This window comes from Micropterus dolomieu, linkage group LG22 (assembly GCF_021292245.1).
Source record: "Micropterus dolomieu isolate WLL.071019.BEF.003 ecotype Adirondacks linkage group LG22, ASM2129224v1, whole genome shotgun sequence".
NCBI classification, from domain to species: Eukaryota; Metazoa; Chordata; class Actinopteri; order Centrarchiformes; family Centrarchidae; genus Micropterus; species Micropterus dolomieu.
Window position 1 is genome coordinate 1787016 of NC_060171.1, and position 18921 is coordinate 1805936.

General features: G+C 41.5%; 1 protein-coding gene across 5 annotated transcripts in view; it reads left to right on the forward strand.

Annotated features, from left to right (window-relative positions):
* LOC123962143 (ankyrin repeat domain-containing protein SOWAHC) overlaps window positions 1–18921 on the forward strand; it is a 68241-nt gene that overhangs the window by 46668 nt on the left and 2652 nt on the right. For 2 of the 5 annotated variants that reach the window (XM_046038080.1, XM_046038083.1), the window contains 2 exons: window positions 2896–2900; window positions 8120–8193. In XM_046038080.1, coding sequence (XP_045894036.1) covers window positions 2896–2900; window positions 8120–8193 — 79 coding nt within the window. Of the gene's footprint in view, window positions 1–2895; window positions 2901–3710; window positions 3714–8119; window positions 8194–18921 lie in introns of all 5 variants that reach the window. The other 3 variants (XM_046038084.1, XM_046038085.1, XM_046038082.1) reach the window with 2 other exon arrangements.

The window sequence follows — 18921 nt, forward strand, 5'->3', positions numbered from 1 at the left end:
CGTGAACCGATCCTCCAATCACAAACTAGTACTTAAAACTATACGTCAAAAAGAAAGTTAAACTTATGTAAACAATCAAACACTGCATATTGTTTTTTTAAGATGCATTTCCCCAAATTGATATAGAAGTTAAATAAAAAAACATTTTAAACACAGATCGTCTTTTTATCCTATTAACCTTTTTAGCCTCTTTTACCCAAAAAGCAATAGATTACTGATCTACAGATCATTGTATTTTAACTTTGTCCTGTTTTATAAAGGAATGAATTATCAGTTTTTACTCAAACAGTGCAATGATTCAAAGCATTCTAATTTTCCCTTTTTATGGACATTTTTAAGTATCTTTTAACTCATATCAACCCAAGTTATATCCTCCCATTCAATTTATTCAGTATAACACCTTTTTGATCATCCTTACGTGCTCACTTAATGTACTCAGTATTACATAATTTTCATCATCCTTACACATCTAGCCAAGTACAGTCAAATACCCGGATGTGTTCTCGCTCCCCCCGTTTTACCGAGCCTGCATCGGTGGTGACTTGTGTGGACTTTGGATTGCCAAGTATCCCACAATGCATTTCGCCGCCAAAAAGGGAAAATGTCGGACGAGAAAATTCACAACTGTAACTTATAACACTGCTGTTCTTGTGTCACATATAATAGTTTTAAGAGTTTTTTATGCGGGAATATAATAACAAAAATTGTTACGATGTTTTCGGAGATGTGAGGTCCCGACCTCTAACGGATCCGGCCGCCATCAGGTCCGCTGCTCTTCCAATCGCTGAATCACTGAATGTGTGCTCCCGTTCCTGGGAGATTGTACCTCTGAGCCGAACTTGCCAAGTCCGAGCTTTAAAGTACAGAAGTCCGAACTTGCCGAACAGCTTTTGAGTTAACGGAGAGTCAGATAGTCTGCAGCACAGAGACTATTTCCCATTAGTGAGTTTGCTAACCGACCGTTAGCAAGCCAGCTTTATTTTTCCTCCTCATTAACTTTTTACTGAAAGAAATAGTGAGCAAAACCTCGAGGCAAAGTTAAACTGAACAGTAGAGAGAAAACAGAGAGAAGCTATGGGAGCTGTTGTGATTGACTGTCGCTAACCCAGCTGGCTAGCATGTAAGATTGCCAGGTAGTCCCGTGAGTAATCATTACGTTGCAGAGACTCTGGAAGCAAATATTTGGCAAAGACGCACAGATTATTTTTGCTGTACCACTTTCTGTCGTGAGCAGAGTTTAATTCTGCTGGTTTAAGCCTCAACAGCTCTGAGGTTTTTAGTAATTCTTTCATTTCAGAGATCAATTCAGGCGTTTGTTTGTTTCTTTCTCTTTTTGCTTTCACAGTCAATAACAGTGGAGTGAAAATATGCAGTTTGACACACACACACAGAGCAGCAGTGTGCAGTGGATTGATTCGAAAGGGGCAATGTTGTGATTACTTAATGGCTTCCCAGACAGCCGTGGGCCTGGAGAATTCAATTTAGCATCTGCCTCTCTAAGTGTTAATCTCCTCTCCTCGCCGGCTGCCTCGCTGCTGATGATGTGCACACAGGAGATAATGTTTAAGCCCCACCACAGCAAAGCAAAGCAGACAAGTCACTTATTGGCTCCATAATTACATAATTAACTTTTTGTCTCTAATCGTTAAGGAGGTAATGGCTCTGATAAAAAGACCCTCAGCTAGAGCAGCGAGCAAATCAAAAATCAATAATCCATAGAATGGCATTAAGAGGAGAAAAACAGCTCGGGTTTCAGTGAACGGTTTGGATTCGCTGGAGGGGGTTTGCAGTGCTTTTGTAATGGATTTTCCTCCGAGTCAGTGGGTTTCTCTCCGTCTCAGGTCTCACCTGAACTTCAATATTACTTTTTTAGAACGAAGAAGTGCTAAACGTAGAAGAGAAGTCTGTGCAGAGATTTAAATTGTGCATTGTGTGTTTATTTAAGCTTTTCCATCATTATTCTGTTTGCATGTCTGTTACACAGTAGAGCTTTTGAAACGTTATATATCGTGGTGAGTGTTGTCCTTTAAATGAGTGTTTAAATACTAGAGCCAATATGATACCTGAGTCTCAGTACCAAACCAAAACAATACTTCTTTAACACCTGACTAACTTTCCCTAAATATATTCTATAATATTGGACCAGATATTCAGTGCCACACGGTTTTCAATCTCCCTTCAGGTTCAATACCCATCGCTTGATTTGATATTTGAAAATTATTCCTTTTTAATTTGCATTATTTTATATGAGACTAAAACGGTGTCTGTCTCAATTCGGATATTTCCATTAGTACACTAACATGCAGTACACTGTGTACACTTACATGCATTTGTGTGTGAATTTTGACAGGGTCGTGTTGTCTCAAATCAAACACAGCCGTTGTGAACTAACTGGAAATGACGATCAAAACTTTTTAATGGCAAATTGTAACCAGGCAGACCAAAATATCTGCTCTCTGGTATAAATGAAGTCTTATTAAAAATAAACAAAAATGAACAGACTTTGCAACCGCTGCAGCTTCCTCAGCCGCCTTTTTAAAGTTTTTAAATAGGTTGGTGGTCCCTCCCCCTTACTAGAGCCTCCCTACCAGGTAAATAGACACACATTTGGGAAGGTGTTTGTAATCCAGACTGTATGTTAAGGTCACATCAGCATCTAAAACCATTTTTTCCTTTTCTGCTTAGTTTTGATGTTCACACAGTTAATTAAAATAAATCCACACAAATTTGTGATATATGCGTAATCCAAAGTGCAGAGATGTAATCTTGTGTGAGTATAATGACAGACACGATTCAAGTTTATAATAACTTTCATAGCAAACTGGATAAAGCCATCAGGTTCTAAAAACAACTTCAGCAAAGAGAAGGGAACAAAAAAAGACTCTGGTCCAACAGCACGGCCCGATAAATTTAGAATAAAAGTTCTGCTGGGTTCTACTTGTCTTACATAAGCGCCGACTGACATTAAAAGATTTTCAGCCTAAAGCTCTTCCCTTGGCAGGAGGTCGGCTCGCTGAGGATCAGTGTCAGCTGAAAAGGCGCTAATATTTTAGGATGAAACTGCTTTATTCAGTGTTTTTAATGTTTCAATGACCGGGTCTGTTTGTTTTGGAGAAGGGGACGACCTCTGTGGTCATTCGGCTCCCGGCAGAAACCTTCTGAACGTTCAACAACGAAAGAATCCTCAACTAAAAACAACCTGAGCAGCTAAAATGAGCTAACGTTAGCAGCAGCAGGTCAGCTGTAAACACACCGACTGCTAGCTACGTTATTCAGACACAGATTTGTTGTGGATTCTCTCTGACCAATCAGCAGTCTGCAGTGTTTTCACGCCACCTTTTGGTATCGCCTCAGCTCGCTTGGAACCTCAACATAGGCGATACCAAAAAAGGAAAACCAAAAACTGGTGAGAAGAGCTGGTGCCATGCGGTGGAAGATTCTTTGCCACTGGGTTAATCAGATCTGACTTCCCATTTTCTTTCCATCAAATTCCCATCTCTCTTAGAAGCTCAAAATATATGTGAAGAAAAAACGCTATTTTGACTTTTAACCTACTGAAAGATCTCCCCTAACTTCATATACCCCTTAAAAGAAACACACATATTTTCCTGTTTCTCAGTAATGTGATTTCCAGATTGACTAAATAAGTTTTTTCTCTCTTTCTTCATTCCCTCTTCAACCTCCTCTCCAATCATCCGTCACCACAACAGCACGTAAGTGAGTTTCTGAAACATTATAGCTCCAGAAATCTCTACAAAGATGAGCTGTCGTACCAAACTCCCTTCAGATGTCATGCTATTTAAGTAAATAGAGCTCTGACAAATATTTACTTCAGTCAAATTACCTCCGGCGGTGGTGTGAAATGAGTTTGCTGCCTCTGTCTTTGATCTTCTGCGCTTCACTCTGTATTTCTTTGACCTCGCCCCCGTTCCTGCTCACCCGCTCTCAACACGCATCTCTGAAGGGGGTAAGTCATGTTTTAATGCACCTTTTAAAAATGCACACAACAGCAACACGAGATACAAACGTGGTTAAACGGGAGTCGTCACACACAAACTGAAAGCGTGTGGAGGTTTTTACAGAGAATCTGAGAAAAACGTCTTCCAGCAAAAAGACAAATCACATTTCTCACCATGATGGAGGTCGATTCATGTTCACTTTACATTAAATACATGACTGTGGTTTAAAACAGACAACTGCAAGAGGCTGACTGATTTATTGTAACTGAAAGATATTTGTTATTGGCAGCTGAGTTACAAATAAATGTTTGGTAAAATTTAATAATTCAAAACAAATGCTTCATTTCGTAAATGCTGATCTTTATCAGCGGCCTCGAGATGTGAAGTGTTGATCCTCACAGTAAAACCTGGTTTGACAGGTAACTTTTAAAGCTTTCTATTCATTTTCAAAACCAAATTATTTCCAGGTTAGTTGCAACTTTGATCTTTTTAATTGTGACCGTTAACTGTATTACTGTAAAATATCAATAAACAGCCCGGGTTTTTATTTGCTAAAATCACTTAACAGACCCGGCCTAAATCTGGGACAGGTCTTTAATTCCTTTCGTACAAAACTCTCGCTGAGCAAAGATGTGAAGCGGGCTAACATCAAATTGTTTATTTCAACCAGTGTGAATATTGTATAAAAATGATATTACCAGATAACATTAATTACAAATCCTCTATTTTAATCTAGCTCAGACAAACTGCGTAGGCACTTTTATTTTGTAGGCAGCAAAGTAACGAAAACAAGGATACCCAACAACACGGTCCAGGAAGCAGAGAAAAGGTTGGCAGAAGTTAGCGAGCAGATGGACTTCACAGGACAGGATTCACATAAAAATAATCAAGGCACAGACACATTCTGACTTTTCTTTCTTCTCTCTTGTTTACCATGTCGTAAATCTGAGTGAATTAGACTTTGGGGCTTGTTGATGTGCGATACCACTTAATTCGATCCAATACTAAGTGATACCCAGGCTGTTATTACCGATACCAATACTTTTTACATATTTTATCTCTAGTTTAATGTGACCTCCTTCCTCCCGTTTCTCTATTTATGAGAGAAATAAGGAGGCTGTGGCCTTACTGATTCAAAATAACAGCTGCATAATGACAAGACATCAAATTACTGTCATATTCTTTCATTATAATAAAAATCTCCTGCTCAGAACTGCTGCTTCATAACATCATCCTATTATTTTGACTTAATCTCAGGTGTTTAGCGAAATTTGCCGTGTTGCCAAAGTATTTCACTGTCTTTGCACACGCATCACATACAGCGTCATTATTACCTTCACAGCTAAAATACAGCCAGACTGTTTTTACAGTCAGCCAGAGTCAGAATTCAATCGCGGGAAATGTAAAAGGCTGCAGCGGCTCACTTCAAAGAAGCTCCGTCACAGAGCCGTAGCGCCAGCATGACTTTGACAGGCGGAAGGAAAAGTAGTTCCTATCAACCGAGTAGCCTATAGTTAGACCATCCTGGTGACCGTAAGATACTTATGATAAAACACACACTCACTCCAAATGACTGATGACAATGACTTTTTTATCTGTAGTTCCTGAAGTTATTCGCTGTATTTGTTACATTATGATAGTTTGCACCACAGTAATATCTGAGACCTGGTTACATCCCAAACACTTCATTTGGAGATAAAAGCAGGAATTGCAGAAGCAAGTCAGACTTTTTCCTAGCAACTTTTAGCAACCCACATGATGTGATTGATGTGAAATGATTTATTTATCATTTCACAATACAGTTAAACATTATACTTGCTTTTTTGGGAAATCAAATTTAACTTTTTAAGATGGGGTTAGCGTTGTAAAACCTCACAGCGTGGTTAAGGTTTTGGCAACAAAACTACTACTACTTGGTTTAGGAAGAGGTCATTGTTCGGGTTGAAATAAGTACGTTATATGATATAACTCACGTATGTTACATTATATAACTTTAAATATGTCAGCTTTGATTATACTACGCTTTGTCAAAGTGTCGATATTTGACACCCAAAGGTAAACTGCTATCCTAACTACAAAAATGTTTTTCCCGTGATGAGATTAAATCTAGATTTGATTAAACTTGTCGTTTCTGTTCTTGTCTTCTCCACCCAATTCAGACATCATGCCTGATTCACAGAAATGTCCAGATTCTGACCCGTTTTATGTAAGCTGACGTATCTGTGTGAGAGCTCGGTGTCTCTAACATCTTGGATCACGGCTGACGCCTCACCTTGATCTTCCTTCACTCTCAGGACCTCCTGCTGTTTGGCCTTTACCTCTGATACGAAGCTCAAAGTGCATTTGAACACATAAAAGCAGCTCAACCTTTCAGCAAAATGTCAAATAGTCTGATTACGGCCACAGAGACGTTTACCTGCACAGGGAAGTCCTGCTTTTCAGCTCCATCGCAGTGTCTGACGCATTTACAGATTCCTGAAACTGATAATGAGGACGTATTCTGTCAGCATTTAGTCTGAAGTGTTTACCTGCTATTTGTCCAAACAACATAATCCGTCATTAACAGGAACAACACACAGAAAGACTGTAATCATGTCAGTTTGTTGTCCTAAAGACATAACTGCATATCTTCATCATATAGCAGTTTATTTCTGACTCAGAGGTGTAACAGAGACATGTGTGTCTCACTCTGAAGGTAAAGACGTCGACAGGACGGCAGTGACAGTGTGACAGCGTGGCGTTTCACAGATAGATTCTTTCTGTTCTCCACATCAAACATCCTCCAGGGGAACATTTAAAGTCAATGGAGATGAGAGTTTAGCGGCACGGCACTCTGTAAACTACAGACCCATTCTCTTAATCGACACTGACTTCAAATCGTCTCCGGTCTCTTTGCTGTCATTTAACTGTGGTGTAAACGCTGGACTGACGGCGCTCTGAGCGTTTGTTCGTCTCCCACACTGACAGCAGCTCAGGATGACGAGCAGCTGATCCGCTGGGACTCGCCGGTGTTAATGTGTACAAACGACGGCCGCCGCCGACTCGCATCCAGCTTCATCGACGGCGGCGAGGAGAGTAAACGCTGAGTGTTGAGCTTCTGTCAAACGAGGTGAAATCAGAGCTGACAGGCTGATGGACACGGAGACAAGCAGGGAAACCAAAGAACAAAACATCCTCGTTATTGTGATCGACAGACTCCTCCTTTTACAAATCAAGTGAATTCTGAACAAACTTCGGTTTCTTACAGTTGTTTTGGGAACTGAGATTAACTCGGAAACATTCTGCACAGTGAAGTCGACAATAAGCAGAACACGTTTTTGAGTGGACTTTAATTGATAATGAGTTAATGAATGTTAACTCACAGTTACATGAAATCCACTAAACAGGTTGATAGTCAATGGTCCCCACAACGACATGTACGAGCGTTCGACATACCTGTCAACCCTCCTGTATTTTACCGTTATTTCCAGCTGTCCTAGCGCTTAAATTTATTTCCGTATATCTCCTGTATTTTTAGCCTTTCTAAAGAAATTATTAAAAAGAACTTGCTATGCTTATTTGATGTGTTTGCTGCGCTCCCTTCCGGTAAAGCCGGTGGCAGTATGTGGAACATTGGTTGTAACGGTGACCGGAAGTTAATGGCACCGCCAATAAAACAAGAAAAATAAGAAGAACGCTAGCGCGAGGAGAAAAGGATAATGCAGGGCTCTACAGAGTATTTCACTGGCATATGTCCCTAAAAATAGATTTGTGCGCATTGGGAAAAATTATTTACGAGCACAAGTGTGCGAGTAAAGAAGTACAACCTTGTTGTGCATGAATGGTTATGATTATTGACAAGTTAGTACTTAGCATTGATAAATTACAGACCAATGTAGACTTGCTTTTCTTGCGCAAGGACTTAAAGAATTAAAACAACCCACAAAGCTTTTTACCTCTAAAGTAAAAGTAAAAATAAAAAAAAACTGCTCCATAAAGTTCTGACTTATTCCATCAGAAGCAGAACGTATTCAGTTCCTGCTGCTGTCACTTCATCCTGTCTGTAGTGGTCGATCCTAATTTTGCTGCAGGAGATGATTATTATGGGTTATTGAGTTCAGTAAAACGCCATTCGCCTCTGTGTTGTACAGATCATAATACTGCGTGTTTGCTTGTTTACAGGGCTACACAGCGCTCCACCTCGCCTCCATTCACGGACACCTGCACGTTGTCCAGGCCCTGATCAACACCTACAGTGAGTCGGTCCGCCTTAAATTCATATTTTGACCAATCAAATCAAAACAACCAGATTTATGAAGAGCTTCTCCTAAAAAAACAAGACAAAGCTTCTGTCCGGCCTCTGGAACAGACAGCAGACCTGTGCACACCGAACTAAAAGGTCAGAGATATAGCGGTGTCTAGATTCATGACCCATAAAGTTAAATATATCAAGCCTTTTTTTTGTTTTAATCTCGATGATTACTGCTTACAGCTCATGGAAATCAAAACTCCAGTATCTGAAGATGTTTAAAGAATTTGAGAATTAAGGATTTATAATTACAGACCTGATTTAACTCAAAACTCTTGCAAATGAACCTTTAATCTCTCAGTCTGGTTCTGGTGCTCACAGTGAAATTTTCCACAATTTACACATTTTTTGAGATGCACCTGTACAACTCAAATCTACATTACGTCACACACACAAATAACACAGTATGAAGACATTTTTGTGCATAAAAGGGCACAAAATGGTCACATATCTTTCCACCAAAACAGGACGTACATTTCAAAAGTAATAAAACAATGTATGAGACAAATACAATAAATAAAATATAATAAATGTTTTTAAATACATGTGATTTTAAAAAAAAGTAAATGAGACTGTACAGCTTTAAATTCCACATGTATGTAATTCATATGTATAAATATGTGTACATTTTAAATATTGAACATTATTAGGAGTACTGGAACACCACAAATTAAAATATCATAGGGGTGTTTCAGTACCAAAACAGTGAAAATATTAATATACATAAAGGAATTAATGAGCAATACTCTGGTTTATTCTGTCCCAATACTGCAGTTTCTAAGCATTTAAATCCATTTCACCTCTCAAGATCATCAGGACTATTTTTTTTATTAAACTTTTGACACATACTGTAGAATGTTGTACATTATTCCACACACTTATAGTTTTATTTTTATATTTTATATCATTATTATTTCTGTTTCTTAAACAAATTTCCCCTCGGGGATCAGTAAAGTGTTTCTGATGCTGAAAAGGTTTTTTTGTTGTGTTTTTTTTTTTTTTTTTTACAGAAGATTTAAATGGAAAATTAACAAAATCTACAGATGATGTGTGTGTGCACAAAAGAGAAAAACATTCTGTATTAAATCTTTTGATAAATATTGAATGAAGAATATATTTAAACTTCTTTCATATGCCCCACAGTCTGACATTGATTTGATTGACAGTAATTAGTCATCTCATGAACTAAAGTGGATTAGAAACACATGTTTTATGTTGTTGGCTCTGTCTCGTAGTTATTTATGTGTGAGGATTTCATTCATATTAACATCTGAAATTGATATTCACACGGTCAGAACCAAACGGCGAGGGATTCTTCTTCTCCACGCCTCAGAGACTTTCTGAAAGGCGAAGAAAGCACTGATGCAAATCGCTTCTGCCAGACAAAAGACCCACCCAAAGGCCCAGATCGACAAGTCCAGTCCAAACGCAAATCACCCCCCTCTTCCACCACTCTTCCCCAGGAAGAGGAGAGGTGGGGAGTTCATATTGCTGCTAATGAGTCACGCCCGAGCCCTCAGCCAGCGGCCCGATTCATGATGGACTCGTGATCCCTGCGGAGCTCCCCACACCTCAGTTTGATCCCCCTGTAAGCGCAGACGGGCCATATGCTGCGAGTCAGAGTGCACGAATCACCGTCGACACATATGGTCTGCAGGGTCGCCGACTCCAGACAAGAAAGATGTTTCCATATGGTCACCGAGGAGGTCCAGGCGCTCAAAAAATATTAGAAATATCTGTCTTTGTGTTTCCTGCAGAGTCACAGAGCCGACCTGTCCATCAAATGTACATTTAAAGTGTATATATTTTAAAGTGATTTATACCCTGTTATTCTTTGGCTGCCATTCGTTTCCCCAGTAAACTTATACGTCATTTACCATTGAGGCTACTAAAATCTTCGCATTAAATAGAGAGCCTAAGTCCCTCCCCGCCTGGTTGACAACCACAAGACCTTATTTCGGAGAAAAAATATGTTCGGTAGCCAACAACGAGAGACAACTAATGTTTTGATCCCCCCTCCAGGGGAGTTTCCACGGCTGTCCCGCCAGCAACCGCTGGAGACAGGGAAACCAGGACGTACTCGTGTGCTCCGGAGCCACCAGAATCACCGCCAAGGCTGAAAACTGTAGGCGGTCCAGAAGGCGCGGAAAAGCATACAATAGCCGGGGAGGCCACAGGGGGTGCGCGAAGGCGTCCACCCCCAGCAGGGGGACTTCCCGCAGGCTCAGTGAAAACCACAGGGCACACTGAGCGTTTTCCCGGTTGGCAAACAGATCCCCCTCTACCACGCCGAACCGGAGCCAGATCTGGGTCGATCATGAGGCCCAGAAGCCTCATGATCGACAGAGCCGTCACCACTGCCCGTGGGACAACACAGCGGAGCAGCTCCACCAGAGCCTCCACCCTTTCCCAAGAGAGCTGCGCTCGCCAGAGAGAGGAGTCAAGGGACAGCGCCAGCAGCAGCATATTGTCCCGATAAAACAGGATCCTGATGCCCAACCGCTGCAGCGGCTCCAGAGCCGCCTCAGCACTCTTGGAGAAAGTGCGCGGGGCCAGGGAATAACTGAACGTCAGGTGGTTGTGCTGGTTCTGGACACCCCGGAAGGAGAACCGCAGGAACTTCCTGCGTTCGGGGATGACGGGAACGTGAAAGTATGCGTCATTCGGGTCAATGGATGTGAGCCAGTCTCCCTGACGCACACACTCCAGCACCTGCTTTACTGTCAACATGCGAAAAGGTCTCTCCATAATCGCTTGTTGAACAGTGACGGACCCTAGAAGGGTCTCACGCCCCCCATCTTCCTCCTGACCAGGAAGTAACGGGAGTAGAACCCACAATCCCGGCGAAGGAGGGAGGGGGGTGGGGAGCTGCAGCCTGTGACCCCAGCGGATCAGGCTTTCCATCCATCTGTGGACCCTTGTGGGACAACTTTTTCAACAACTTCCACAAAAAGAGCAACAAGGTTTCACATAGATTCTTTTCGACCCATAGCTTACCAGTGGTCCGCTCTGACCGACGAGGGTCGGCCAGCAGCAATGAAACCGGTTGCTAAATGTGGTAAACGTGGTCTCCCTGGTCAGCTGACTTGCTAGAAGACATTGCTCTTCTTTTCTGACAGGAAATCTTCTGCGCTTTAGACAGCTCAGTGCTGAAGAAAAATGGGAGCCGAAGGCCAGGTCTCACCATTGTATATACAAGGTGCGGACGTAGGAGAGGCCCACGCTGTGGGTGGGCGTAGACAACTTTTCTCAGTGCCACGCAGGCACGTGGAGGGCTAAACCCAATAGCGATAGGCTTAGAGGGCGAAGCCTATGCGAAATAGAACTACCTTTCAGTCAATACTTAAAAGCTGCAATCACTTTTTGGCAAAGTGGAAATAGTGCATTACATGGGTTGTATTGGACATTTAGAGGTATTTCAACAGGTAAAAAGGACAAGATTGGTTGGTACACAGCAAGTAAATAAAATGAGGGGTGTACTCACTTTGGTTGCCAGCGGTTTAGACATTAATGGCTGTGTGTATTTACAAAAATGTGAGGGGTGTACTCACTTTTGTGAGATAATGTATACAGTCTGATTAACACACAGTTGAAAACGGGGACATTTCTGGGGACTGTCCCCGGACAACGGAGACCTCTGGTCACCCTATGTTAAACCAAAAATGTGACCATACATTTTGTATGCCTTACATTAAGTGTTTCTTTTAATCCCATAACACAAAAGGCTAAGATGTGTTTCCTGAATGTCACTAAAGCTAACATTACTGAAGCTAATGCTACTGTAGCTAACATCACTGAAGCTAAACTTACTAATGGTGCGTTCCACTTGACATGAAATTTCAAAGGGAACGCCCCCTTAAATCGGATTTTTTCGACTTGGGAAGTCGGGAGAACCGCACTGCCACAAGTTCGTGATCCAAGATGGCTGTCGGGGTATCAACAGTTAGAGAAAATTGTAGTTTATACTGTTTATTAGCACTTCTGTGTACTTGTGAATCATAGAAATATTTGTACACAAAGTGCTGTCCAACTGTTCTCTGTGGACGTGTTGCTGCAGTTTAGTATGAGTAAATACCGCACAATGCGTTTTTTGTCAACCGGCGAATCAGTAGCTCACCTGACTATTTGTTAACAATGGCTGGCCGAGCCAGGTTTTCCGACTTGTTAACTGGAACGCCATCAACTCGGGTGTGGCGTCATCCCCAGTTCCGACCTCCAACTTCCGAGGTAAGTGGAACGCAACATAAAGCTAACATTACTGAAGCTAACGTCAGTGGAGCTAATGTTACTGTAGCTAATGTCACTGAAGCTAAACTTACTAAAGCTAACATTACTGAAGCTGACGTCACTGGAGCTAATGTTACTGTAGCTAATGTCACTGAAGCTAACGTCACTGTAGCTAATGTCACTGAAGCTAAACTTACTAAAGCTAACGTTACTGAAGCTGACGTCACTGGAGCTAATGTTACTGTAGCTAATGTCACTGAAGCTAACGTCACTGTAGCTAATGTCACTGAAGCTAAACTTACTAAAGCTAACGTTACTGAAGCTGACGTCACTGGAGCTAATGTTACTGTAGCTAATGTCACTGAAGCTAACGTCACTGTAGCTAATGTCACTGAAGCTAAACTTACTAAAGCTAACGTTACTGAAGCTGACGTCACTGGAGCTAATGTTACTGTAGCTAATGTCACTGAAGCTGACGTCACTGGAGCTAATGTTACTGTAGCTAATGTCACTGAAGCTAAACTTACTAAAGCTAACATTACTGAAGCTAACGTCACTGGAGCTAATGTTACTGTAGCTAATGTCACTGAAGCTAAACTTACTAAAGCTAACATTACTGAAGCTAACGTCACTGGAGCTAATGTTACTGTAGCTAATGTCACTGAAGCTAAACTTACTAAAGCTAACATTACTGAAGCTAACGTCACTGGAGCTAATGTTACTGTAGCTAATGTCACTGAAGCTAAACTTACTAAAGCTAACATTACTGAAGCTAACGTCACTGGAGCTAATGTTACTGTAGCTAATGTCACTGAAGCTAAACTCACTAAAGCTAACATTACTGAAGCTAACGTCACTGGAGCTAATGTTACTGTAGCTACTGTTACTGTCGCTAACGTCACTGAAGCTAGCGTAAAAGAGCTTTTATGTGCATATGATGTGATGAAAGGACCAGGAGTCATTGGATTAAACACATCAAATGAGATACATCTGTGTATGGAACATAGCTAGTAGCAACCAAGTAGTGAGCGTTAGCTAGCATTAGAGTGCTAACATGTTGGTGACCTATTGTGCGTGACAAAAGATGTAGTTCATTCAGAACTAAAATAAAACAGCACATTGTAGTTTTTGTATTTATTACCAAAGCATTTATCAGCGATACAGTTGAAATGAGGAAAATGAAAAAGGTTATTGCAGGTCATTTTAAGGTGTGTTTCCCTGGATTTTATGCCTTTGCCCCTTAAATTTCCAGTTAGGGACCACAGTCTGGAGCCCTGAGGTTGTTAAAAACATGCTGGGAAATGTAGGAATTCACTAGCTGAAGTAGATAATCATCAGAAAGTTACTGACAACACTCCCTCACAAAGAAACTCCTGCACTGTGTTGAACTTGGCTTGTAGCTGGAGTGAAGATACAGTTTCATGAAAAGTATGTTTAGTTGACGCGAGGCCTCCTCGCTGCAGCGGAGGTGAGGTTTTATTTCTCAGAGAAGCAGCGGTGGCAGTTTAAACTGTGTGTGATGGAGGTGGGTGGAGTGTTGGTGGGAGTTTAACTGTCTGTAATGACCGGAGTCGGTTACAGAGTGTAACCATTAGCTTTTCAATGTCACTCTGAGGAAAACTGCAGCATCTTCCTCTGTGCAGAGTCCGGAGTAAACTTGCTCTGATTTTGAAATATGGGCTGTAACAAGCAAGTTATACTGCAGGTTTCATCCTACAAAGACTTTCCAGAAGAATGTGCTGTATATATACATCCATAGATACAGTATCACACATGGGGTGTTCACAAGTCAAACTAAACTGATGTAGAGGATGCATTTAACATTATGAAGGGATGGATTTCCAAGATCAGGTCTTTACTTTGAGTCAACATCGTGTCCACAGGGGAATAACAAGACGTCCCATTAAGAACATAGACATTTTCAGTGTTTACTGACTGATAATGTGTGAGTTTTTCTCAAAGTCAAACAGTTAAGAGTAAAAGTTTCAGCTTTTAGTGTGGAGAATGGTGTGTGTGTGTCTCCACGTGGTTTTCTTTCTGGATCAGTCCAGTTCTCAGCTACTCCACTGGTTCCCAGTCAAACTGAATCAACAATAAAATCCTCTTCACGAGGATAACATCCTCCTCCTCGCTGTTTATGGATGGAATTTCAACAAGTAAAACAACAAATGCTGAATACTCTGATTGTGGGCAGTTGTTTTTATGAGCGAGTTTGCATAAAGTACTTTTCCTTTATTTAACAGGAACGTCAGGTTAAGGAGGTGGTTGGGTTGGATGGAGGGCCAGAAACCGGACTTTCAACCAGGAGACCGGTGTTCGTTTATGTGAAACAAAACGTCAACATTAAATGTTTTTATTTAGGTTACGCAAGTTACGCAAATAACGTTACTTTACTCATGTAATGTAGTTAGTTTACCAAAACCATGATCTTTTCCTTTAAGTACTTATGGTGCCTAAACCTAACCAAATTTTCACATTAACAAGTCTTATTTTGATAGTGTAACAAGTCTAAGCTAATGCAAACAAGTGCTCTGCCTGATCTGACGCCATGCTGTTTCTTTTTTTTGGCAGCTTCAACAAATGCATGAATCTGTACAAGCGCTCCACCCATCTGACTTTTCAACTGCAGCCACAGGCTACATTGTGGATCTGCTCCACCCTAAAACGCCCATCATGGGGCTCGAACCCCCCATGCTCTACCGACTTAGCTAGCCGGGCTGCTCAGCAAAGTAGGGCGCATTTTCTTACTGCATCATGGACTGAGAACACTCAGACGGGTGAAAGCTGCCTTTAGGGAAGCACCGAATGTTCGGCCACCAAAATTAATCGGCCGAAAATAGCAAAATAAGTACTTTCGTGTTCGGCCTAATAAGTCAAAATAACGATATAATTTTACTGAACAATTATGTTGACATGTCGGCAGCGTGGAAGCATTTTAAAGTGTTGCTGTTCTGCTGAACTGTCTCCCAGCACATCCACTCTATCTGCGGCTGACTTCTTAGAAAAGATCTGCTTTGAGTGTTTCTGTCACTTGTCTGTGAGAAGAAGATTAAGCTAGCCGCTTAAATGTGGAGTGCACACGTATTCCAGCCTTTACGGTAAGTGAAGCGGCCCAGAGCGAGCTGACAGGCAGGTTAGAGACTTTATCCTGTCAGTTTGTCTCTTTAGTATGAAGAGAGGCTGTGAAGTCTTCATGTTACGCCGGACGAGAACCACATACAACATTATTTATCAAAGGAGGAAACACATGTGACAACGTCTGGTTTTCAAATTAAGGCGTCTGTACAGGATGGAAATAAGATTAACTGGATTATATTCACAGAAAGTATAAAACATATTACATGTGTCCATTAAAAGTAAACGGACTCATGTAATTTACTTTACCCCGGGCCCCCCCACCATAGTCTCTGCACATCCTGTGGGAAACACTGAGTAAAAAGCACATTTTGACTGTTTAATTTATGCAGTGTTAAAAGGCAAAAGGAAAAAATGTGAATGTACTTGTTTGGTACTCTGCAAATTTTTTAATTATATTCAGCTTCGGCCAAGAACTTTCATATCGGTGCATCACTAGCTGCCTTCTTTCTGCTACAGCTACAATATCTGTCCACTGTTGTCTTTGATAAGAGCAGAAAGTCCTGCCTTACTGTGCTGTGATTGGCTAGTATCCTATCTTTATATCTACTACAGAGGGAGAGCAACTTAATTTAACCCTTTGTTCATATGAGATTTGTTTCTCGGAAAAATGGTGTATTTATTTTATTTTATAACATTTTTCAGTGAACATTTAACTCAATCTTGAACCCAATAAAAAAATAGGCAAATTAATTTAAAGGCAATAAGAGCAGTGTACTATCTTTTTATACAGTCTACGTGTTCGGTGCATTGGAGGCAGCTCCGGCAGGAAAATAATTATATTGTGTGTGGGGGCCCTTAGACGTCATGGAGATGTTCGGTAAGCTGTCACTGAGGAGACTCGGTGACACATCCTGCCTTAAACCTCAGGTGTTAGGAGTCGTGCAGGTTACATTTCTATAAAATCTTTACAAGCCTTTAGTTTTTACTTTTTACAAGCTTATCATATGTTAACATATGTTTATAAAATTACTTGGACATAGGAAAAAGAATTAAATGATACATTTGACTGGAAAGAAATATGTAAGCTTACATACATTTGCAGATTTTTTCTTGTGTAATATTTTTAACTCTTTGGGACGCTAAAAATCCTTAAAATGAAATCATCATCAAAGGAAAACTCACTCTTTGTTTGCGTATATCCACACTAAAGGCGTGATTTATAGTCAAAGCACGGCGTTAACAGGAGTCACGCTGTAGTACTTGGGATTGCGTTCGATCGCTGTGCTTACGTCCCGTCAATCTTACTGAGCAGCGATCATGAAGTCTGCAGTGCCTTTGTTTTGTTTGTTGTTTGAAATGGATTTCTTGAACTTGCCTTACATTTTCTTCTCTGAAATTTGCAGCAAGCAGCCCGAACCGACAGATCAGAGTTCTTGCAGCAGCCACATATTTTTTTGTCAGCGCCAAGAAAACCCCAAGATGTAGTTACATATTTGAGGAGGCACACGTCAGCTACGTACAGGCCATAAACCTGTGATCAGGTGACCCAAGTAGAAACCCTTTGATTTTAAGGTCAGGAGCTACAATGTTCTATGGGGGGATGGGGGACGGCGAGGCAGACTCGTGACTTCAATATTTCTAAAGTCTGGATATGTAAGCAGGCAAACATGTAAATCAAAACAGACAACACACCTCCTCTTCATTCAGATTAGACGGGCTTGCTGTCTGCATACTGAATCAGACATTTGTGAGGAAACAGTGGACGTGGTGTCACTCATCCCGAAGAGGCTGCTGACTGTCCTCAGTGAGAGAAGCTGTTGACCTTTCCCCGTTCCCCCCTCCCTCCCTCCGTCTCTCCTCCGCATGTTATCTTAAATAATTACCCGCTCTCTCTCCGGGACTCTCCTGGGCTTCTGCAGCCTCCTGTTTGCAGAGGAAGGAGTGAGGAGAGGGATTTCAGCTCGTCCACCAGGCCTGCAGCCAGGAAGCCGTTAGCTAATTAGCCACCCCGGTACCTGTGAAGACCCCCAGGTGGTGGAGCGCAGGTCCAAGGATGTGTTGATGAAAATCAGAAGGGAAAAGCAGCCTCAGTAGCTGCAGCCGTCTGTACAGTGAGGATATTGTTTTTAATGACCCCCATAGGTGAGGAGGTGCGTTTGCTTCTGTGCGTCAGAAAGTTCAGCGGTCACCTGTCTGACACCTTGGGCCTTTCTCAGTCTGTGTTCTTGTCTCCACTTGTGTTCTTGTGAAAGTGTTCTTGACGCGCCCATTTTACCCAGGATGCATCGGTTGGTAACTTGTGTAAACTTGACGGCAGAGATATCCCAGCATTCATTTCGGCATTTGAGCGAAGGGCGGAAAGAAGCTGAGAGAGGCAGACAAAAGAACAATTTTTACTATTTTCATATGTTATTTCATCACTAAATCCACGTCTGAGAAGTTTTGAGGCAAGAAATCAACTGTGTAGATGTCGATTATTAGCAATTGGCAAGCTAACGAGCCGGCTGGCCAGTCGGCTCACAGAGGCCTCAACAGGCATGCTGACCACTGCAGAGTCCAGCAACAACGGCAGAGTAAAGACCCACAGCTGTAAGATAGTTTTAACGTTTGTACCGCTGTTATTCTGTCATTATATTCTCAGTAATTTTGTAAGATTTTAACTTAAATCAAGAGACAAGTAGATGTACAGAAAAATGGTGCTGTACCGAAAAAATCTGGTTTTGCGAAACTTATAAAAATAAATAAATAAACAGAAATAGTACGAAAGGGGACTGTTTTTGCTTTATTATTATTAATATTATATTAGACATTGCATTGTTAGTGTACAGTAGATTTGTGCTCACAGTATGTGCTTTGTATTTGCTTTTATTTAGGTGCAAATATATCTTGGTAAGTTCAAACCTACAATAAACCCGATTCAGAGCATTTTGTTTTGGGGGATGAAGCCTGGCTGTTATAATAATCAGAGCAATGCAGGCGGCGTCTGTGCTGGGGGTATTGCACGAGGGGCGGTTGTGGCTCAGGAGGTAGAGCGGGTTGGCTGTTAATCGGAAGGTCGGCGGTTCGATCCCTGGCTCCCTGGTTGCGTGTCGAAGTGTCCTTGGGCAAGATACTGAACCCCGATTTTCGCCAGTGTATGAATGAGTGTGAATGTTAGTTTCTGTTTGAGCACTTAGTATGAATGTGTGTGACTGGTGAATGCAGATGTAGTGTAAAAGCGCTTTGAGTGGTCGAAAAGACTAGAAAGGCGCTATACAAGTACGGAGCATTTACAATACCAGCAAGAACGCATCGTCTCAAACCGTCAGCAGCGTTTTGTGTGCTCCTGACATTGCAAGTTCATTCTTTCAAGAGCAACTAGCAAGAATG